A 24,360-nucleotide genomic window follows, 5' to 3' on the forward strand; every position below is an offset into this window, starting at 1 on the left:
AGCTGTCTACGTCGACGAGGACGTCATAATGGCACGGCTCCACGTGACTCCATCTGATGTCAACGTGCCAATAAGAGGTCCTCGTCCGCGTACTGACGTCAGTTTTTCCTTTTTCTGTGCCTTCGACGCCAACGGTTTTTCTTCCTGGCTCGTTGTTAACTGTAACGATTTTTGAAGGTTACAATGTCGCCTCCGAAGAAGTCCGGTTTCAAGCCGTGTAGAGAATGCAGGGGTCGGATGTCAGTGACCGACCCCCACTCAGACTGTATTTGGTGTCTTAGTTCAGAACATGATGTAGAAGGCTGTTCTTTGTGTCAGAGCATGAATCCAAAAGCTCTGAAGGAGCGCAAGGCAAAGCTCTTCTTAGCTAAAGCAAAGAAGAAAGGACATAAAAAGGATTCATCCCATGCTTCTCCCAAAAAGCATAAGAAGCGGCGTCATCATGACTCTCGGTGCCGTCATGACTCTCGGCGCCGTTCGGAGCGGAGCCGATCGAGGAGCCGGTCGAGGTCGAGATCTCGTTCATCACGACGCCAGAAAACATGGGAGATGAGTCCTACTGTCATTCCTCAGCAGGAGAGTCCGGAGTTGTCTCTGGCGCCTTCAGTTTTTGAGGTCACTCGAAGTAGTCCTCACTTTTCGCCGGCACCGAGGGATCCAGATGTTCAGCAGACTTCTGCGCAACAGTACCCGGCTTTTCCGATGCCAGGGATGGATCCGGCCGCATTTTTTAATGCAATGTATACCATCTTTCAGTCCATGGCCCCTGCTGGTGCACTGGCGGGTCCCACGGGGCCATTGGCGTTCAATTTTGGCTCACCGGCGTCATACAGGGCTGCTCCATTCATGCCCTTTTGCCCTACAGAGACTGGCGGTTCGGCGCCTAGGGTTTCCCCTAGCAGGACTCCTCCACCTCTGACTGTGGATCCGCCTGCACGTCAACCGAATCTTTCTCCGCACCATCCGGCGTCGTTGTTGTCTCCGTCCAAACCGGCTCCATCACCTTCCGGCCATTCAACTTCGAGAAGGTCATCAGCTGACTTTGTGTCCGGCGCCGGTGGAGCCGAAGAGTCTTCCTGGCCCTGTTCGGGGTTCGAGATCGTCGGCGTCGATGGATTCTATGTCGACGCCGGCCTTGGAAACACATCTTAGATCTCGGAGGAAGGCGTTGAGACTTCTGGAGGAGGGGGAGTACAGACAGCTTGAGGAAGGCGAGATCGAGCCTTCTGATGATTTCCAGGGTCTTCCCACTGCAAGTGGTTTGGATACTTCCCCGGAGTGGGACATTGCGTCTCCGGGGGAGTTTACTGAAGAGGCCGCTTCCTTCCATGCAGTGGTGAGAAAGGCAGCTGAGTATCTGGATTTGCCTTTGTCCGTGGCAGAAGTAAAAACTAACCTGCTCACAGAGGTACTTTATCCCTCTTCGTCCATTGCCGACCCTTTGCTGCCTTTCAATGAGGCTTTGACTGAGCCCATTTTGGACTTGTGGAAAAAGCCAGTGACATCTCCTGCTATGAACAGAGCAGTGGCGAGGAGACATAGAAGTGCCCCTGGAGATCAGTTTTTTCTGTCTCGTCATCCAACTCCGGAGAGTCTGGTAGTTCAGGCGTCATGTTCTGCAAAGACTGCCCCTGGAACATTCCCTGGAGTTCCGACTGATAGGGAATCCAAGAGAATGGAACAAAGTTCAAAGAAGATTTTTTCTTCTTGCAGCATGGCCCTTAAGGCGACTAATTCCACCTGTGTGCTAGGCAGATATATCCATGCCCTAATGGTTTCTGCCAAGGAAATGGCGATGGATCTGCCACAGGAGATGCAGAAACCGTTTGGGTCCCTTTTCTTGGATGCTCAAGCTGCTGCACAGCAGATTGTACAATCTGGCCTGGATACCTCGGATTCCATTGCCAGGGCCATGGCCATCGGTGGCTACAAGGAGGCATGCCTGGTTAAGGTCCTCTGGTTTCTCATCAGACGTACAATCCACCTTAATGGACCTTCCATTTGACAGGGAAAAGCTGTTTGGGGACAAGGCAGACTCTGCCCTTGAACGGTTTAAGGACTGTCGGGCTACAGCTAAGTCCCTGGGATTACAGACCTCTACTACAACGCCTTATAGACCATTTCGTAGGTTCCGAGGGTTCTTTCGAGGCTCTGCCTTTCGAAGGTCACAGACTTAGGCCCAGCAACCTGCCAATCCGCGCTATCGTGCCTTTAGAGGGCGGGGTAGAGGTAGGGCTAGAGGTCCAACCCAGCAGCTCTCTTCTTCATCCTCCTCTGGTGGTCAACAGCAGAAGCAGCCCTAGTTTTCCCCACTTTATCATCCATACTTCTCCTATAGGGGGAAGATTGAGTCTTTTTCTGCAGAAATGGAGGTCAATTACAACAGACTCGTGGGTGCTAGGAATTGTAGAAAAGGGCTATGCTCTTCCCTTTCAGGAGTTCCCTCCTCCCTTTCCCCCCGTCACTCCTTTTGTTCAGAAGACCATCTTCTGTTGTTGCAACAGGAGGTTGTCACCATGTTGGCAAAGGGCGCTATAGAGTTGGTGCTGTTGCAGGAAAGGGGTCAGGGGTGTTATTCGAGATATTTCCTGATTCCCAAAGTGGACGGTCGGTTGCGGCCGAGCCTTGACTTGAGGATTTTGAATTTGTTCCTCAAGCAGGAAAAATTCAAAATGCTGACCCTAGCGCAGGTGCTATTGGCGTTGAACGAAGGAGACTGGATGGTGTCTGTCGACTTGCAGGACACGTACTTTCATGTTCCCATAGTCAAGTCGCACAGGAAGTATCTCTGTTTTTTGGTCGGATCGCAACACTACCAGTTTGCTGTCCTTCCTTTTGGACTTACTTCAGCACCTCAGGTTTTCACAAAGGTGATGTCAGTTGTTGCAGCACATCTCAGAAGGAGGGAGGTAGCAGTTTCTCCCTACCTGGACGATTAGCTGATCAAAGCCAAGTCTCCAGAGCTTGTGTTGTCTCATCTGCGAATGACAACCCAGTTATTGTTCGATCTGGGTTATTCTTTAAATGTGCCCAAATCTCACCTAGAGACCTCTCAACGCCTCCTGTTCATAGGGGCAGTACTGGACACAACAATGTTTTGGGCCTTCCCCCCGCCTCAGCGGGTTCGGGACATTCAGGTGCTGATTCCATTGTTTCAAATTGGAGCGGCAGTTCCAGTCCTCAAGGTCTTACGCCTGCTAGGTCTGTTTGCTTCTTGCATTCTGTTGGTCACTCATGCTTGCTGGCATATGAGGGCTCTTCAGTGGTGCCTCCGCAGGCAGTGGTTCCAACACAAGGGGGATCTCAGGGATTCAATAGAGATCTCCAAGGACGCTGTGGCGGATCTTCTTTGGTGGGCAGAGGACGGCAACCTTTCCCAAGGAAAACCGTTTTCACTGCCTCCTCCAGTGGCCACGGTGATTTCGGATGCTTCCACTCTAGGGTGGGGAGCTCATCTGCGGGACCTGGAGATCAAGGGTCTTTGGTCTCCAGCGGAACAGATGTTGCATATCAATCTGTTGGAATTGCGGGCAGTTCATTTGGTGCTCAAGGCCTTCCTCCCTTCCCTTCGCGGTCAGTCTGTTCAAATCCGGACGGACAACACTACCGCAATGTGGTATATAAACAGGCAGGGAGGAGTAGGGTCGTACCATCTCTGCAGAGAAGCCCTGCGACTTTGTCCTGGGCTCAGGACCATCAGATTTGCTTAATAGCAAATCATTTAGCCGGGGTGCTGAATGTACGAGCGGACGGTCTCAGTCACTTCTCATTAGATCATGAGTGGCGTCTCCATCTGGATCTAGTCCTCCACATCTTCGGGGTGTGGGGTACTCCTCAGGTGGATTTATTCGCCACTCGGGAGAACGCGCATTGCCCGTTATTCTGCAGCCTCAAGTATCCGATGCAAGGGGCGTTGCGGGACGTGTTTCAGATGTCCTGGAGCGGCCAGTTGCTTTACGCGTTTCCTCCCATACCCTTGATTCCTCTGTTTTTCAGGAAGATTCGTCAAGACCGGGCCCCAAGTCATCTTGGTAGCACCGGACTGGCCGAGAAGGGTATGGTATACAGACCTGCTTCAACTCTCTTAGTGCCCTCCGCTCCGTCTCCCGCTCAGGGCAGACCTCCTCTCGCAGTCGCAGGGGCAGGTTTTACACCCCCACCTCCACAGCCTGCACCTTCATGCCTGGAGATTGAACGGGGCAACCTGAGTTCCTTTTCTCTCCCACCGGATGTAGTGGATGTTATACTATCGTCCAGGCGACACTCCACTAAATCGATTTATGCCGGTAGGTGGGCAAAGCTTGTGCTTTGGTGTGGAGAGAAACAAAAAGATCCCTTGAAAGCCCACCTTTCAGATGTACTTTTGTTTGCTCTTAGTCTGGCTAAGAAAGGCTGTGCGATAGCTACAGTTAAGGGTTATTTGGCAGCTCTGTCGGCGTTTCTTTGCCTTCCGGACCAGCCATCTTTATTTAAGTCTCCAGTTGTAAACAGGTTCCTTAAGGGTTTGGTGAATAGATTTCCTCCTACTCCCTTTCACATGCCTCAGTGGGACTTAAATCTGGTTCTGACATTCTTAATGGGTTCGCCTTTCGAGCCCATGCATTCATGTCCATTGAGATTTTTAGTCTTTAAGACTGTTTTCTTAATAGCAATCACTTCTGCCAGAAGGATTGGAGAGCTTCAGGCACTTTCCGTCAAGCCTCCCTTTACCATGTTTTTCCCTGATAAAGTGGTTCTAAAAACCAGGGCTGCTTTTCTGCCGAAAGTTGTCACCCCTTTTCATATAGGGCAAACTATCACTCTGCCCACGTTTTACCCTCCTCCCCACCCGTCTAAAGAGGAAGAGAGGCTCCATAGGTTGGACCCTAAGAGGGCCCTGAGTTTTTACCTAGAGAGAACTAAGGACTTTCGCTTAGATGATCAACTGTTTGTTGGGTATGCTGGACAGCGAAAGGGCAGAGCGGTCCAGAAAAGAACACTCTCCAGGTGGGTCATCTTGTGTATTAAGATCTGTTACTCTCTGGCAAAAAAAGTCCCTCCTGAAGGTATCAGGACCCACTCTACTAGGGCTAAGTCTGCATCTTCGGCCCTAGCGAGAGGAGTTCCGTTAATAGACATATGTAAAGCGGCAACTTGGGCGTCCCTCCATACTTTCGTGAAACATTATTGTTTAGACTCTGAGATGAGGAGGGACGGTCATTTTGCTCGCTCAGTATTGCAGGATTTCTTAGTGTAATCAGGCGGGCACCCACCACCGAGTGCGGTACTGCTTGGGACTCTATTCATAAGGTGAGGAATCCACAGGTAGTTGTATCCATCAGAAGAACAAGTTACTTACCTTCGGTAACGCTTTTTCTGGTGGATACACTGACTACCTGTGGATTCCTTACGGTCCCTCCTGCCTCCCCGTTGCCTGCCTGGTTACACTCTTATCTTGCAGTTTTTGGATTAATATTTCTTCTTATATTTATATATTTGTATATATCTGTCTATATATTTTGGTATATTCATGTATTTGAGGTGATAATATGAATATATGGTTTCAATAGACAAGATTTTTGTGTTCGTATATATTTATATATTTCAGTTTTCATGGTCGGTTTACACCTGCTAGCCATAAAGGCACGAAAAAAGTGAGGTGAAACTGACGTCAGTACGCCGACGAGTACCTCTTATTGGCACGTTGACGTCAGACGGAGTCACGTGGAGCCGTGCCATTATGACGTCCTCGTCGACATAGACAGCTAGGAAGAAGACTTTCTGTCGGATGCTGGCGCAAGGATCGAATTCATAAGGTGAGGAATCCACAGGTAGTCAATGTATCCACCAGAAAAAGCATTACCGAAGGTAAGTAACTTGTTCTTTTGGGGTTATTGATTAATTCCTTCCAGGTACAATACTTCAAGGTACGTGTCTCTGAGCCCTTCAATCTCTAAACATACTTCAGGAACTGCAGATCATCTGTTGCACTCAAATTCATAAGACCAGATTGTAAAAGTTGTGAGGAGTGAATACTGCTCAGGAGGCCAAAGATTGCTTGAACAGCAGCAGAAAATCAATTTTAAGGAAATACATTTCTAAGGAAACACAAAAGAAAAGTTTTAAATTTTAAAGTAAAAATAATTTTAAGGAAAAATCAAAATTTATTTTGAAATTAAGTTGGGTTTGGGGTAGTGAGGGTTGTGGTGGTTGAGGAAATGGGTGATGAGGGGATTTTAGGTGTCAGGAATGGGTAAGAGGTTTTGGCAATCAGGAATAGGTGGAGTATAGGGGTTGAGAGGGGTTTTTATGATTCACAGCTAGGCAGAGATTAGGTGTCAGTGATAAGTAGTATTTAAGAGTACTAAAGGGTGTTTAGAGTTGAGGAATGGGTTGAGTTTAGAGTGAGTGAATGCATGAGTAGTTTATTGTACAGATAATAAAATCCCATACAATAAAAAAAAAAAAATGATACATTTACATAGAGTTAAAAAAAAGCCCAGCTGCGCCTACAAGCTAATAAATCAGACATTAAATACATACTAAAATACTAAATTTATATACGCTAACATCAGTAAAAAGCATTTTAACAATAGTATTGCATGACCTCCAAATAAGATTGACCGGGCCTCCACAAACAGGAACACCACATATTGCATAATCAACAAGGGGCCCACCGTAGTCAAGGCCCTGAAAGTGCATAAGTGCATAAAATGATCATAAGTTAGCTACCAACAGAGATCAAACCTCATAGTGCAAGGTTGAAGCTCAGCAACTTGAGAAAGTTAATTCAAACCCAAAAGGGGCAAGAGCAGGGGTACATTTCAAACATTGTTATCCACTGCTTGTAGTGCCCCTAAATTTGGTCTGAGCAGCTTTAATGAATTTGGTCAATAAAACTTTCAACATTGAGTTCACAGGATCCAAAGGCAAAATAAAAGCCTGCTGACAGGAGTGGATCCCCAATTCATTCCACTTACTCCTAAGCAGAGAGCTACATTCCTTGAACAGGGCTGGACACAAACAAACCACGTTTTCAATAGTTTCTTCCCAACAGCCACAGCCACTACAAATCACATCCTCCTCCGGAGTTGACCCCCCATGTGGGTAGATGTTTCAGAAAAACCCAATCGCCCATCCTTAAAACCATAAATGCCTCTTTTCAGACAAAACCCGTTTGAGCAAGAAAGATAGCCAGCTGGAGTTCCTGGCTTAAATGAGTTAATTACCGACCAGGCATGCTTACGTTTGGCAAGTAGGGATCGATCCAAGTGATACGAGCATAGCTGTATGATCTTTTTGACACCCAGTTAAAAAATAGGATGGGGAAGGTCACTTGCCCAGAGGTCCTCAGCCTTCAATCGCTGTTTGTAATCAGCCAGAAAGTATAGTGAGACCCCTTCGCTTTGGGCGCACTAATATCCAGCCACAGGACTGACTCCAAACTACCCTCCTTGGCCCGGCGTTACTTATGACAAAGCTTCAGGAAGGTACCAGCACCTACTGCCTGTTGATCCAAAAGCCCAAATTCCAACTGCACTTGTGCAGGAGAAGAAAGATGCAGTACATGAAGGACCCTCTTGTAAATCTTGTTGACCAGCCTATTTAACAAACATGAGCCTTTACCCAGCATAATTTCCTGACCACAAGACAGTGAAGGGATAATCTTTGCTCTCATAACTTCAATTAGTGGGAGGAGATTCTGCCTCTTAAGAGCTGTAAATAATTTAGAAAAAGTCACCTGCAGAGCCACAGCTTTAAGTTCAATCTCCTTCCTATGTCTAATAAAACGACCCCTAGAATCAAGATGCAACCCTAGATATTTATAAGACTGGTCTCAAACAAGTTTACTACTCTTATAGTACCAGCTGATTCCCAAATGCTTTTTCCTGCCTAAGGAGACCACTTTGGTTTGGAACAGATTAACTTATAATTGATTCTCAACCATATAAGATTCAATTTGGTTAAGCAGTCGTTGAAGGCCAATCTTGGTGTAGCTAAACATTGCCATTTCTTCAGCATAGAGCAAGTGGCTGAGCCTAAGGCCACTGATCTTGGGGAGGGGGGGAATTAACAGCATCAAGATCCGATGACAAATCTGCAATAAACAGGTTAAAAAGCACGCAACCCTGCTTCACACAATGACCAGTGGAAATTTTCCTGGAAAGGGAACAACCATCCCCCAATTTAATACGGACCCAGGTATCTGTGTGTAGTTCTATAATGGCACCCAAAAGCACTGATGAAATTCTTCAATTTTGTAATTTAGCACACAAGGCGCTCCTGGGAATCCGATCGAATGGTGCCTTGAAATCAACAAAACAGCAATGCAACACAAAGCCTGATAAAATTGCCATGTCCATCAAAATAGATGGGGCTAATAAGTACGTAGATGTACCCGAAGCAGAAAAGAACCTTGTTTGAACAATGGGGATTAATCCCTTCAGTTCTCCCCAGTCACGAAGATCTTGCAACAGATGACTAGCATAAAACATGGCCTTGTTATCAAGCAAGGCTATCAACCTGAAATTAGCTGGGTCCAACCTTGAACAACTTTTATTTAGCAGTTGAAGTATGGCACCACTCCAGGACTGAGGAACTGTTGAAGTCAAAAGACAATACTCAAACAGATGCACAAGATGAACTGCTCAAAGGGACATGTCCTGTTTGATCAGCATCTGCAAAAGACCGTTAGGACCTGGGGATCCATCTCGCTTTGCCCTGGAAATTATACGAAGGAAACAAAGCTGTGAAAAGGTCTTTCCCTCATGGGGAGAAAACAAGGACACAGCAGGCTAAGAAATACTCTTGACCGGGACTGCTGTGGTGGAGTAAGCCCCCTCACTCAACAGATTCCCATTGAGCTCGCTTGCTGAGAAATGTCTAATCAAGTATGTCATCCAGTCACCTTCCGAGATATTAACAGTACCGAGATCCCTCTCATTGTTTGTTAAATTGTTAATAAGGAACCAACATTTTCTAGAATTTGGATCCTTACTCACATTTATAAGTTTAGCCTAAAACCGATTAAAGTGTCTCTGATGGTCATCATAAACTGCCTTCATATAATCTTTCCGCAGTTCCTTGTATCTGATTAGTAGACTCTCCGAGTCGGGGTCTTCCTAATTACCCTAGCTTTCTTTAAACTTTGAGTTTCCCTAGAAATAGCAAAGGGCAGAAGTGAGGTGGAATTACGTGTGGGATGGTGACACCTTGACCATAAAAATGAAGGAAATTTATCCCATAACTTAATTGGTGACACACAACCATATCCTTCTGAATCTAGGGAGTTTACACATTCAACCATTACTGTACCACTAATAGGAGGGTTCCATTTTATATGTTTTAGTGTCCCGGAACAAACAGCACAGCCCACAGAACATCATGGAAATGAAAACTACATTTTATAGTTACAATCTGTGGGCAGTGATCACTCTCACACCGGGTGGAAATCAAAAACTTCTCAATAAAGGGAAACAATTCTGTGTTATAAATGATATAGTCCAAATAAGAATAGGATCGACCATCTGATCTTGTCCAACAAGGAGGAGCGCTGTCGTGCAAACGGCCATTCAGAAATTTGAAACCCATTCTACTTAAATGCATTACTACGTACTCTCCCAGTGGACAGTGCTGGCAACCCTGGTGTCTCAGCTGTTCAGGAACTAACTGACGATTACAAAGATGAGGGCCTTCAAGAGCCTTGGAGGTATCCTGAAAGAAGTTCGTATTAAAATCCCCAGTTATAAAGTAATCAGCACGTGGATATTCCCCAGATAGAATAATAAATAGAGGGATCAGAGGGAATAATGGTCCAGTGTAAGCCCTCCCGGAATAAGTATCATACGAATAAACAAAATACACTGTTCCAAATGAAAGTAGGTGAAAGGAAGAAAGGAAGTCCTAAATTTTAGGAGCAAGAGTCCTCACACACCCAGATGGGTGTCATGCTTCATCATCGCTGTGCTCCTCGTCAGACCGGCACTGCAATGTCTGACGGGCTCCCCCAATGAAGGGGGGGCTCTTTGCCGGAGATCTTTTCTCAATGATGCCAAGACCCCAAGAGTGAGTTTGGACAAGACAAAACTAGGAGAGTCATAAGAGGATTAAAATTGGCTCACAGACCAAGAAAAACTTTATTGATCCAAACGGAGGGCTGAGGCCAAGATTAAAAGAAGAGGAAGAAGGAGTGAAACAGAGACAATGGTCAATCACTCTTTCCTACAGAAATACACAATGAGGGTGGGAAACTATCAAACCAACCCTCAGAAAAGGGTCAACGTGTTTTGCGTCTATACGGTCCAGCCGGATCCTACGACACTTCTTCAGGACCTAATGGTTACATGCTTCTCCTAAGTGTCAAAAAAAGGGGGACTGTAGTCACCTGAAATCAGTTATGGTATATCCAGTCACTTACAGTTAGTCCGTAACAGACTTTGAAAGAACTATTCTTAAATGTCGCCCTGTAGTGAAATAAATACAGGTTATATTAGGTAAAAGCAGCATTGGCTACCATTACAATTACTTCACGGGTCCCTATCATAGGTCAGATGGTGTCGAACTTTGAACAAAAATAGTGGGGCTGGAGATAGTGGCACACGCATGCAAAACAGAAATTAATTTGTACCAACTCACCCTCCCTATCAAGGAACGGGCCTCATGGGATGGCAACGGCCACAAGCCGGGCGCTAGCACTCTGATAATAGGACGGTAAAAAACAGTGGTGCAGGCCGTTATTATATGAACAGGATTAAGTCAAACAAAGTATATGTACAACTTGTAAAAGGCAACCGTCTAATAAAACAGTAACTACGCCATGGCTAAAACCCACCCTGGAGATATATCTCTACCAGAAATTATTGGTCTAAATCTCATAACGGGGTGTCTATATGCTAATCAAGGCCCAAGTTCGGAGTTGGTAAAAAAATATATATACATCTTTGTATATCCCTGATAGTGTCAGACCATGAAAAGCAAGGCATTAGAAAAATGTCAACAATCTCCATTGGCGGGGAATGTGGATTATTTATGCCCGTAAAAAAGTTTTACTGCAGAGGATACTACAGAATAAAGAAGCAAGCAGACTATTTGATAATGGCTCAAAGAAAGTGGTAAACATGAACATTGTCACAGATAGGAGACTCGCATGTACGCGATCGTGAACAGGGCAAAAACAAAGCGGCTGTCTCTATAAAAACGATTTAACTGCAGGAAGTGCTCCCGAGAAAAATAAGTAGAAACTCGCTGGCCTGCGTGTCAGTAGTCACAGTCACACAAAGTAAAATAGGCACGAAATACGTGGCTATCACTTACTTGTGGCGCTCATCGACGGTGCGGGTAACCTACCCAAAGCCGTGCTCCCGGAAGAATTGGGATGACATGGCTCCGGTGTCTGAAAAACCCGTAGACCGGAAGTCAGCCCACAAGAATACGGCTCGGGTTGCCAGGCTACCCAGCTCAGCGTGGGTTAGACGGAGGAGCAACGACGATGTAGGATAGAAAGTGAAACAAGACTCATAGTATAAACGCATTCGTTTGGCAGAGAATAACCCGTAATGGCAAGTTCACGGGTTGATATAAACAGGAAAACTGGTAAATTCCAGATGTAACAGAGATGAACCCGGAAATGGAAGGAAAAATGTTTCAATATGGTTTGATTGCAGCCATAATTAGATTGCGATATAAAAAGGAAACCAAGTAGATTGAAGTAGGGAAAAGTTGGTCAAACAGTCAAAACTACAGTGAAAAAGTATGTTCAAGGCACCTGATGAAGACACCTAATAACACTATTTAGCCAAGCTAATCCAAGTAATGTCATAGTTCAGTCCAGTTATATGAGTGCCCAATTTGAACACCCAGTGTTGTTCCATTTCAAAAAGTGTTCTAGTATGTTCATGAGGGCTGGTCTGTAGAACAATCCACCACATGTCGTCCGGATTATGCCTGATTTCCATGTAATGGATACTCAATTTTGTTGCGGTACGCCCGCATCTAATATTACTGCGGTGCTCATTGATTCTTAATTTGACTGCCCGAGTGGTCATACCTACATAGCGCAGACCACAAGGGCACGCAATCAAGTATACTCAGTTGCGGGAATTACAGTTGGTGTGTGTTAATAGACGCCATGTACCTATAGGTTCAAGGTCAAGAGTCCGTAGTCGTTTTGTAAGGGCGCACACATTACAGTTCCCACAGGGGAAATGTCCTACAACAGGTGGGGTGTCCCATAGTGTTTTTATGTTTAGGAAGTCGAATGACAGGGCGAGGACGGGTATGGACTAACATATCCCTAATGTTAGTCGTCCTCTTGAAGGCAAAGAGGGGTTTAGAAATCTGTGCACCTCCACTGTGGAGGATAGCCCATCTCTTGATTACCACTTTCTTTACAGAATTGGACATCGGGGTAAATGTAGACACACAAGTGAGTTTGGTGTCCGAAGGACGAGGGGTCGTAGATAGTAATGTATCTCTGTTGAAATGTTTGACTCGCTTGTAGGTCATATGCACCATGTGATCTGGATAATGGCGATCACTGAGTTTCTTAGAGAGATCTTTTGCTTGGGAGTCAAACGTGTGGATATTACTACAATTACGGCGTGGTCGTAAGAACTGGCCGTAAGGTAGGTTGTCAGGTTGCAGTTGCACACCCCGATGAGGCCTTTAGGTGGTACAAAAAAGGCCTTGGGTGTGGCTGTTCCACTGTACTGTACAGGCCCAGAAGAACCTCACTCCACATTCCCGGGGTGTAGATAAAGGAGGCTTGGTGGCATGATAGCAGGGCAGGGGGGTGGCTCCCGTGACTTTCAAAAGGCAACTTAGAGGTAATAAAGAGTCCTGGCCCCGTGGCCTCACCAACAGTAATTTCATAGACTGCTCTGTGGTTTGACAGGGTTACTGCGATACTGATGGGGCCCCACCCCCTGCTTGTAACAGCGAGAGCGGCCAGACTGCAAGTTTTGCCTTCCTCAGCAGTGATCAGAAGTTCCTTGGGGGGAGATCTGACTTCCTTCAGAATAGTACTAACCGAAGGGCCCTGCATAGGCTCGCTGAATGGTTAAAAAAAAAACAAAACAAAAAAAACACCCTGTTTGACCATCAGAGAATTAGTCCATGAGATCACATTGGACACCTTCTGCGACTGCTGCGCATCAAGTTGGACCAGTTGTTGGCCATTATTTGGGGTCCCTAGAGGAGGAAGGCTCCGCATTTTGTTCTGTTGTTTCCGGAGCCTTTTTTTTTCCCTCTCGCTCAGCAGGTGCTGAACTCCAGGATCAGCTCCCGGTAGCAGTGATTGTAGTAAATCAGTTTGTGGCACAGTGCAGGAATGAAAGAAGTGAACTGGATCCATAGTTACTATAAACCTGGTTGGCCAAAGTACCTTGCTCAGGAACTCCGGTCACAGCAGGCCGGGTGACTTGATGATTGTTGAACTCTTTGCTGGAAGAAAACAGTCGTCCAATGTTTTTAATTTAGTTGGTTTCTGAGCCGGGTCTGGATGAGACCTCAAGTTCGGCAAAATCGCCATAGGCACAGGTGCTGCAGAGAGCCTCTTAATTTCTGTTAAAACAGAACTTAAAAAGGTAGACATAGATGATAGACTTTCAATAATTGGAGAGCAGAAGCAGGTTACTTGAACTAAGTTGGAACTTGTTTGTGCTCTAGTAACTAACTGATTTAGATTTTCTATTTTATGATCAATCCCAGCTACATAGGTAACCAATTTATTCAACCAATCAACTTGAAAATCCAGCTTATCACAGTGATATTTCAAGGCCAGCGCAGTTCATTGAAGGGTTTGAAGAAGCTGTGGTCAAATGGAACCACTTACAGCAACTTGGAATTGAGCACAGAATTAGATTCCATCTCAGCACCACCCATAAATTCAGGTTGAAGACAAGATAGATCCAAAGGCAGTTGATCGTTGAGCTCGCCCTTGTTGAATTAAATTTGAGAGCTACTGTCGCTGACCCCACTGGATGACCTTGTGAGTAGCATAGGGAGAATGCTGCCAGTTGGACTACGGATCCATTGTGTGGCTGGAGGACTAGTTAAGAGGGCTATACTGCAGTCCTGCTGGCAGTCTTGACTGCTCACGGCCTACCTATTCTGCTGAAAAGAAGCTGCTGGAGATTCAACCCACTCCCTGACATCAAAGGAGTGATCACTTGAGTTAACAATTCGGGAGAGCTCATGCTTCAGTGGGATCATAGCCAGATTGCCCGATGGACTCTCTTCATCTTGAGAGGCTAACTGAGTAAAAGTGAAGACCCCTGCCTCTAGGGGGGTTAACGAGCTGGGAGTTCATAAAGGTAACTGGAGAAGTAGGTTGGCGAATTAATGCAGCTGTTGTCAAGGGTCCAAAAGCTGTTGGTGAAGCCTCCGTAACTGCAGACGCCGACGGTTTGCCCAGACCCGTCACGGGCTGGGTATCCCCACCATTAACCTTAGATTCCACCTTAGGTTTCTTTTTAAAATAGGCCAGAAGGGAGGGCTTACGGAGCTTCAAAGAACTTAAATGAGGGGGATTGGTGTCAGGATGTTGAGAGTTCAAAACTACAGAGTTAAATGATTCGGCCACTTGTGAAATCTTTCAAAGGAGGTACCGCCATAATGGAATTAGGCAAAAAAAGGTAGGCCTGCTCATCAGGAGCCTGCGACAGGTGAGATGTAACATTGCACACAGCGTCACCCCGGCTGCATTTCTTGCATTTGTGAGCAATGGGATGCTCCTTTCTTACTTTGCCAGACCTCATAGTACAAACAGTTCCAACACTCCTTCCTTCAAATTAAGGACATCTTAGGCAAAAAGTAGTAAATGTCCGTGAGTAGATTCCTCAGTGTAGTATTATGCGGCTCTTATGTGGCACTTAGGCAGTAATGTCAAAACGTTGCATAAAAACGAGTGAAAACTTTAAACACCATATAGATGAAGAAGATTAAAGATGAGAAACGGATGCCAAAATAGAGGTGGTGGGCAAGACGACGCCAAGCAGCAAAGCCCTGACAAGCCGCACTGGCCTAACACCTGCTGCCTCCTCCAAAGACTGGTTGCCTGCAGCCTAAGCTTCCATCCACCACGACCCCCACTTGGCCCCACTTGCGTTGCCACTTGCCTTAGGCCCAGGTTGGGGCTTCCAACTACTTCGGCTTGTCACGCTGCTCCAGTCCGGACGGCTCATCCAGCTCCTGACCAATGCATTCTGCAGGCCGGGAAGCACCCCCGTGGTTCAGGGCTCATGTCCAAGCGCTCCAGCTGCACCAAAACCGATGCTCCAGCGGCTGCTTGCTAATTGTGTTCTACTGCATTTAGCACTATTTCATAATGTAAAAATGCATCTTTCTGTCCATTTAGGATGTGATGGGTCATTTTTGCAATACAAAATAGTGCTAAATGCAGAATTACTCTTCTCACGTAATTACACATAATCTCACTGAAACTTTTTGGTTAATTCCGCATGATTACACTACATGGAATTAAGCGAATTATGCCCATCCCTACTTTAATGTACTGGAATTTGATGCCCTTTGGTGCCTGGTTTGTGTTCCATAAGCCACAGAATAACCATAGTCTGTAGTCTGAGTCAATTAATTCTGGCTTATTTTCTGGCTGTTGTGATGACTATTTCCTCAGTGACCTGACCTTAACCCTCTCCTTGGCTTTTGCTGGCTAGTTTATTCTATGGCTTTTGACTGTGTTGATAATTCTCTTCTCTAGGAGAATATGTTTTTTACATGAAATAATGGTTTTCAGTCTTAGATTTCTTCTGTAGTTTCAATCAAATGATACATCCTCCCTGTTTTATGTGTGTAGTCATGCACACAGGCTTCCTCAAGCAAACAGAAGTGGCTGCTGTTGGGTCAGTCTTCTCATTTAATGTGACTTAAACTGAAAACATTTTTTATTTATTCTGGGAAACTACTGTGAAGGAATGCCCTAAATATTTCTGAGTTTATTGACGGTCCCAGGGTTGGGAAGAAAGGAGGATCCAGTGCCAAACTCATACAGATTGCCTCTGCAGGCTGCATGAAAAGGTGCTTTAAAAATTGACAAAAACAACATGGCACACAGCCTGTGTGCCATGTCCCCTAACACCGCATGTAATATTTGTAAGTCATCCCTACAGCAGGCCTTACAGCTCTAATATTACATGTGTAGACACACAGGTTGCCTATAGGCCCTACAGGGTGCACAATATTATGTGTATCAACATATCTGCAAGAACAGATGTTCTCTGCTATGTCTTTTCCGATTTGCGTACATAGTAAGTGATCAGGGAAGCCATTTTAAGTACATGTGCTGGACACTGGTCAATATGAGTTCCCAAGCTACATGATGGCTTCTCTGAGACTACGGATATTTGGTATCAAACATCTCATATTAGTACACCCTCACTGATTCCAGTGATGGTTTTATTAATACATGCACCCAGAGGGCACCTTAGAGGTGCCCCCTGAAAAATGCCACCAACTACCGGTATGCTGACTGACTAGTTTGAGCCAGCCTGCCACCAATAAACTGGTTTCTGACCCCAAGGGTGAGGGCCTCTGCTCTTGGGAGATCAAGAACAAAACCTGCTTTGGCAGGGGTGTTACTTACCACTCTCAACAGGATGACCTGTAAATCTGTATTTCAAGGCAGGAGGCTTCAAAGGAGCCCACTGCCTTTGATATGCAGATCTGGCTTCCCTTAGAAGGGAGATGCTGAACCCCCTGCCCCAGGGCCCTTTTGGCACCTGGACATGTGGGAACATCAACTATACAGGAGGCGTGTTGCACTTGCAGACTGGACACACCCCTAGGGTGACCAGCCTGACGTGAACATAACTTTAAGAGGGGACAGGGTGATGTCCACTACCTAAAGGAAGTGGTCATCTAGGGAGCGTAGTGACCCGAGGAGTAAGTAGCCTATTAAATACTACCCCTTATCCCCCCTAAATGAGAGTATTTAGGGGACCCTCTGATACCAGGGCTTTAGTTTTCATTTCGACCCTGAAGAAGTGGACAGAGAAGACTGCTGACAAGTGAACCAAGGAGCACGACTGACTTGGCATCAAACCTGCCAGCCTGCCTGCTGCATCCAACCCTTGTAGAGCAACTGTCTTGGCCAGCCGCTGTCTAGACTCCAAGAAACGCAGAGAACTGACAGTGCTTCACCAATTGCCAGAAGAATCTCCCTTGGAGCAGAGAAGCTGCTTCCCTGCATCTGCAGGCACCAAGAAAGAACTGACAGGACCCAGACTGCCAAAACCTCAACAGCAGACAGTACCACTGCACCTGAGCAACAGAGCCTGAGCTGAAGTGGGCCAATGGTGTCAGTGTGCTTCCCAGGCCCTCTGGAGATGATGCCCACCCTAAGTTCACCCACTGTGGGCTTCCCGTCAGCATCTGCAGCCTGTTTCTACAGACCCCTTTCTACCGCAACCACCAACGGTGACAGAAACTCGACAGTCCACTCCACCTCTGCACCCGAATGCCCCAGACCAAGGAAAAGAGGACCACAGGTGTCCCTACTTCCCTGAGGCATGTGAGACCCGAACCCAGTTGTTGGTTCAGTTGGACTGGACCCTCAGTCCATGCCTGCAGCCTCGCTGCCTAGGAGCAAGAAGAATAGGCCCACTGGTGTCCCTATGTTCCCGAGCATCACAAGAATTGAACTCCCTTGCTGGTCCACTGCACCTCTCCACCCAGATGCCGCGGACCAAGGAAAAGAGGACCACGGGTGTCCCTACTTCCCTGAGGCAGGTGAGACCTAAACCCAGTTGTTGGTTCGGTCAGACAGGATCCTCAGTCCATGCCTGCCGCCTTGTTCCACAGGCCCCCTCCTCTGCGACCGCCAACAGTGATGGAAACCGGAAGACACCCCTGCACCCAGCCACCCAGGAGCAAGGAGAACAGGACCAGTGGTGTTCCTAGACCCCCTAGCATAGCAAGAACTGAACCCCCTTACTGGTGAACCCAGACTGGTCCCCCAGTCCAAACCTACAGCATCTTTCTGGCCGGACCAATCCCCATTGACTCCATGGGACACCCAACGCTGAACTGCACCAGTGCACTCAGCCGCCCCACTGTTGCGAAAGGCGACCTGTTGTTGTGGCCTAGAAACTTGCCCTGTACTCAACTTAAGTCTAGAAGATCTTGGTATCTAAAATTATATAAAAGTACTTGTTATTTTTATAAATTGGTCTCATATTTCTTCTTTGAGTGTGTCTCGCTTACTGCCTGGGTGGGTTCTTTACATGCTTAGCACTACCCTCTGATAAGCCTAATTGGTCACCCACACAACCACAAAAGAGAGCATTTGGGGTATCATGTGTGCCTCTGTGATTGCTTTGAGGTTAGTCTGGACTCTTTGCACAGTGTACCTCTTTTTGGTCAACCATATAAAGAGCCAGCTTCCTACACATTGTCCTTGGGACTTGGTGCGGCAGCGAGTGCTCAATTCGCCAAATTAGGCAAAGCGTCAGATGAACTGTGTCATTGGTGATCGCAGGAGTGGAGAATTGACCTACTTGTCAAACATGTGTTGATGAATTGAAATGCATTACAGAATGGTATACTTGGTAAATGCATTTACTGTTCACCACCATCTGCACAGGTGGCAATATGGGATGTCATGAATTTGCCTTCAGTAGCTGCAATTTTTGATCCATAGGTGTACCTTGTGAACCTAAATATGATACATAGCCCTTACTTCAGTTAACCATGTGTGTCTTGTTCTGTTTTCGTGCCATCAGTGACTGTTATTGAGGTGTTGCCAAAAGAGAAGAAACAGAAGGAGGAGAAAACACTGGTTCTGGCACAAGCAACAATGGGCATGCTTCCTCTACTCCAGGGTGAGTGTTCTAATTTCAACCATATCTTCACAAAGCCTACGGTACCAGCCTTTTCAAAGGGTGTTGTTTTCCTTACACAAATACCCACAGGTGTGTACATTCCACAGATACCCTTGTTTTTAGCCCCTGACTCATCTTGGGTCCCTATCCTGTCTACTGTTTCATTATACCTCGCTGTTCCTCCATAGACCCTCCTTCATTTTCCATGCCTTCACTTCCTAATGTGTTTCTTGCCGCAAGTGTCCATGTGCCTCCTTTACCTCCCTATCCCCTCCATGCCTCCTCCCTTGCTTAAAAAAGAAAGGTAAGACAAATGAGAAGTGTGTGATTCCTACAAAGAAAAGTGTGTTGCATGGGACTACCCAACTTAGAAGCCTGTATTTAGAGGCCAGTGCTAGTCCTGAGTGGCTCTACTCCCATCAACGTTGTCCGCAGAGAGTTGGGTATTGGTTGTTTACGCCTTGTATGGTTCACACTCTCCTCGTACAAAACCATGAATTTATACGTGCCCCCCTCATGCCTCTTTCTTTCACCTGTAAATAAGTCATGTTAGACAATTGGAGTGACAAGGATTGAAGAGAATGGATGCTTTATCGAGATTTTCACAATATGGTTTGTTGCGTTTGGTTTTTGGATATAGAGAGCATAACAAAGATAACAAAATCCCAGATTACAATTATGATTGAAACCTTAACAATGTGTTGGCCATTTGGGACGGATTTCAACCGCTCTTTATCAGCGTTCAAGCATTATGTTGGCTTTGATCGTGCTCTCATGCAATCCTCTTCATCAGGAAGTGGTGTAAGTGTCGAAACATAATGTAGAGTGCCAGAATAGTGCCTGTAAACATTAAGCCCCCTCTAACCTATGTCAGTCCCCTAGTGCTTATGTATATGGCAGGTGATTTTCAACATATGTATCAAGCTTCTCAGTTGCAGCAGTTTATTGATATGGCTTCCCATAACCTTGTAGATTATATGCAGATGATATTTCCTCTATGTGAGACCTGGGCAAAGGTATTTAAATCTGGATGGATTGAAGCTAGTTTAATTTAAATGAAAAGCGCTGAGTTCCTAAGGAGCAAATGCTTTTCTAAAAAAAGAACAAAGCAGAGTATCATATAATCAGATTGGTTAATAATATGGCTATTGCATCAGAAGGTAAATTAAAATATGTGCTTTTTCTGACTTCCAAATGGCCAAGAGCATTCAATTGAATGAGATTAGGGCATCATCTAACTGATATCTGGATGTACAGACAAGAGCCTGGCCAGAAAGTGAAAAGCAAAAGAAGGTCAGGATTGGTGGGGCCATTATTGGCTCAGAGGTTTATAGAATTATAGATGGGTTTTTTCAAAGGGTTTCTGAGTGACATCAGATAGACGAGTCAGGCAAGTCAGCATCTTTCTGCAGCCCTCATGATTCCCATGACATAGTAATTACTGTTACCGGGTTTATCAGAATAATTGGATGTATTTAAATGAGAACATCAGACCTGCAGCAGTAGGGTGAAAACATTAAGTCAGTGTCAACTATTGGTATCTTGCCCCGATTTAAGCAAGTATCAAAACCCTAGTACTTTTCTCAGTAATGACTCCTGAAAAAACGTATATCAGACTGTTTCTTGCCGCATGTCGGCCAGAAGGAACCACAGATTAAATTTGCATAGCTCTGATGCTTTGCTTGCAAAATTAGATAAATAATAAGTATGTTTTATCTGATGACACTGTAGTGCAAAATCAAAGCGGGCAAAATCACAAAGGAGTTACTTATATTGTTTGAGCAAGGATCCTAGAAACGCATGTAGTTGCATTCTGTTAGATGTTACCCCTTGCAAGTCTACTGACAAACACATGCAGATCACCTGCTCCTCTACTGATGAACGTTCGCCAGGATAATTCCTTGTTTCGACAGCTACTGTAACTTCTTTGGTGCCCCGTAGACCGTAGGAAACTTAAATACTTCCTCTAAATCCTAGCTGACATGACAATTTTGCATAGCATCTTAACAGAGGCTTGACAGTTATTGTGGTGCTTCGATTTTGTCAAACATATGGTTCACATTGCTGTAGCTGTGGCATGTCATCTCCTCAAAATGTGTTAAACCACTTTGAGCTTTCTGTTTGAAAGGGTTGCCTTGTCTTAACTCGCACCGTATTTCTTGCATAGGCCTTCTGTATTCCCTTTTAAGGGATGTTACACAGGAAGTAACTGCTTTCCAAACAGCATTATCAAGTAAGGGCGGCTGAATATAAAATCTTTAGAAAAATCTTTTTATAGTACGTCACGGTGGAAACTGTATACTGAAAACATGTCTTGCAGTTTAATTTCAATATACCAAACAAGGCGACCCCTGGCTTCTTCTAATGTACTTCAAATAAATTGCACATAAATGTAATTGTATGTCTGGCAATATCTGTCAGACCAAGTTCAGGACGCTACGGGGCAGGCAGGGGTCACTGGGGTGTTAAAGTCATTTTGCCACTGATGTCCTCGGGCCCATTCTAGAGGGCAGCGAGTGCAAGCATTCGCAGTCCTCTCAGGGAAGTAGCGTGGGGGTGCTTGAGCTCAGATCTCAACAGCCAGTCAACAGGTCTTTAAAGTGAGTGTTCAGCCCAGCACTTATCTTTGCCAGAAAGAAATTACTCTACTCACACAGTTGTATTAAATACACTTAATTACCCATAAACAAGTCCGTGATTCAGGGAGCTCTATCATGTAGGCTCTACACATGCTCTGTTCCCTCGTAGTTCCCTCAAAGGCACTCTTCCTGGGTTTCACATAGCATTAAGGACGACCAGGAGTAGCATGCATCCCACTCGAGTGCTGTTTGATTTCCCACACTTTTTATGTTAGATGAGTTGTCACTAGTTCTTTCCACTGTCACTATGTACCCAAATGTGGCTTTCCTGTGCATTTGAAAGATGAGGCAGGAGATCGGTAGTCCTGAAGTGATGCAGTCCCGACCAGCCCGTAGGTGGATGCAGATGGTCCTCGCAAACGCCAGCTGCAGGCTTCATCCTCTTTGACACCACTGCAAATGTAGACCCAACTAGGCCTTCTTCAATTCAGCACTTGCATCCTGACTGGGCTTTCTGCGAATAGACAGTTGCAGTCCCGACTGGGCAAGCATCACTGTCCATGCCAGGAACGGGAGTGAGAGTCTGGGGGACCCCAGACATTGTGGCCCTTTCAGATCACTCTTGTACAGTCTGTATCTCCCTGGGTGCCCTATAGCCACTAGCGATAAAATGGACCTCGCTTCTTCCTGGAGAGTCTTTCCTTCTGCAGGGCAAAGGAGGCACTTTCCCTTTGTCAGCTGGCCGGTGTCTAGGCACTTCGGGGAACACAGTTCTTCCAGCAAGGTATCCAAACTTCAGATGATGTCCCCTCATCTCTGGGGAGGCTGGCTATCAGGCAGACACCAAACCCCTTTGCATAGCTGTTCTCTGAGTACTCCGTGGAGCACTCCCTTCCTTGGTCTTTGAGGACTTGAAACTGAAACAGACAGGGGAGTTCTGAGTCCCACTTTTATAGACAACCTATAGACCGAGGATGTGAAGCCACTGTTTCAAAGTGTAGAAAATGTTTGGGTCGGTTCTTCATTCAAGTGTCTTTTCCAGGCTCTACTCCTGACACAGCCTTTGTATAAAATGGAGCTTTTCACAGCAGGTTGCACTTGGGCCATCACTGGTCACCCACAACAGAGGCAGAAAAAGAGATGCAAGGTTTGTGCTTTTGCCTGTCATCAGCTCAGCTGAAGGAGCAATCAGAGAAAGACAAAACAGCATACCTCACCTAGAGATTTTTTCACCTTTCATAACAGAGACTGTAGTTTTACCCCCTCACCGCAACCACTCACCATATAGCTGTATTCAGAAAGACTAATCAGCAGCTCCCAGCTAACCAAAAGGCTTGCAGAACATCTCAAGCTAGGCCTAGCTCCACTCCCTCCTTTCAGTGTCTGGGTCCCCTTCCTCCAGATGGAAGAATGTAAGAAATACACTTTCATTGTATGAGAGCACAGTCTTAATCCTCCATCTTGTGCTAGGCTTAGACAGGCATGTCCCAAGTGTATGCCCCAGTCCTCCATTAGTCTGGCTGGCTCACAGACTATGAATGTGATACAATGGTGACATGCACAGACACACTTAACATGCACACAGGATATTAGCATGAGGGTCTGGACAAGAACGAATAAGTGAAACATTACACAAGTGGTCCTTTAAGCCTCACTCCAAGTGACAAATAAAAAGGTCTGGTCACACTATTGATTATTTTGAACACGGTATGCTCCCTTCACCTCTCTATTTTCTAACCCCATGAAAATGGCAGTAGTCTGATGTAAAAAAAAAGTTTGATGTCACAAATGAGGAAAAGCTTGGTGCTCCCTTCCAGGTAACAGGGCAGGTCTAAAACATCTCATAGTCTGGAACAGGTGTGGGCATCTGTCCCCACGAGTAGATTAATGTGACCCCAGGGACAAAAGAAAAGATCAGGATACCAGATATGTGTGCAGTTGTGCACGCAGGTTACGGAAACACCCCTCTGTACAATGCAGGGGGCATTCCAGTTCCAGCATCATCCCTTCCTTCTTTACTGATTGGTTTAGATTTCAAAACAAAACTGTTTAACATAAATTGAGTTTTAACAATCCCCTTTCCATCAAAAAAGCAAAACATTTGAACAAAACATATTTTTGGAAGGTTGGGCATATTTATTAATTTAATCTGTATTATAATAGTCTTGGTATGTTTATCGCATTTTTTGAGAGGCATCACAATTTTTTTATTTTTTTATTTATGTTGGATGGCACTATTTTTATTATAGAAACAATGTATTGCATTTTTACAACGTACAAGCAAAACTGTTTCTCTACTCATCTGTGATTCACTTACAGACTGATCCACCATGATGCTACAATCCCAAATCCCATCAATCACATTGTCCCCCCAGACACATTGTTGATACCACTACCCCTTACTAACTCTCCAGTCCAAGATAGTCTCACAATTTTTCCACACATTAGTATATTTCGGAGGGCAGCCTCTTGCTTCGTAAATTGATTCTTCTACCTTTCCACACCAGTCCATGTCTTTTGTCCATGCTTCTACCGAGGTGGCTGTGGAAGATGTCCAATGTCGTGCTATGTCCCTTTCAGCTATTACTGTGCCCAGACCCATCGTTCTGCCCCACCCTGGGCCCACCCACGTCATATGTGATGCCCAGCAGCGCAATTTGTGGGTGTGTTTTGTTGGGGGCCCTATGACAGCATAGAAAGCATTTAAAAAGGTAACCCAAATAAGCATATATTACCGGGCATTTACATACTACATGAAAAAATAAAACGACCATGGAATCTGCAAACAGGCTGGGGATTCGCGAATGCCCACTATTCACATGTGAGGGGCTGTCAGGCATGCTTGATGCAGATATCTGAACTGCATCAGGTATGGGTCTGGTGGATATTACCAGAATCCGAGGGGACATGCAAGCGTCTCTCCAGTCTTCCTCATCGAGAGCTCCAAACCAGCCCCCCCATTTTTC

General features: G+C 45.7%; 1 protein-coding gene across 3 annotated transcripts in view; it reads left to right on the plus strand.

Moving 5' to 3' along the window:
- Positions 1–24,360, plus strand: part of CFAP70 (cilia and flagella associated protein 70) — a 947,035-nt gene that overhangs the window by 133,776 nt on the left and 788,899 nt on the right. For all 3 annotated transcript variants that reach the window (XM_069210675.1, XM_069210677.1, XM_069210678.1), the window contains one exon: positions 18,717–18,815. In XM_069210675.1, the coding sequence (XP_069066776.1) occupies positions 18,717–18,815 (99 nt within the window). The remainder of the gene's footprint in view (positions 1–18,716; positions 18,816–24,360) is intronic.

The sequence above is a fragment of the Pleurodeles waltl genome, chromosome 10 (assembly GCF_031143425.1).
Source record: "Pleurodeles waltl isolate 20211129_DDA chromosome 10, aPleWal1.hap1.20221129, whole genome shotgun sequence".
Lineage (NCBI taxonomy): Eukaryota > Metazoa > Chordata > Amphibia > Caudata > Salamandridae > Pleurodeles > Pleurodeles waltl.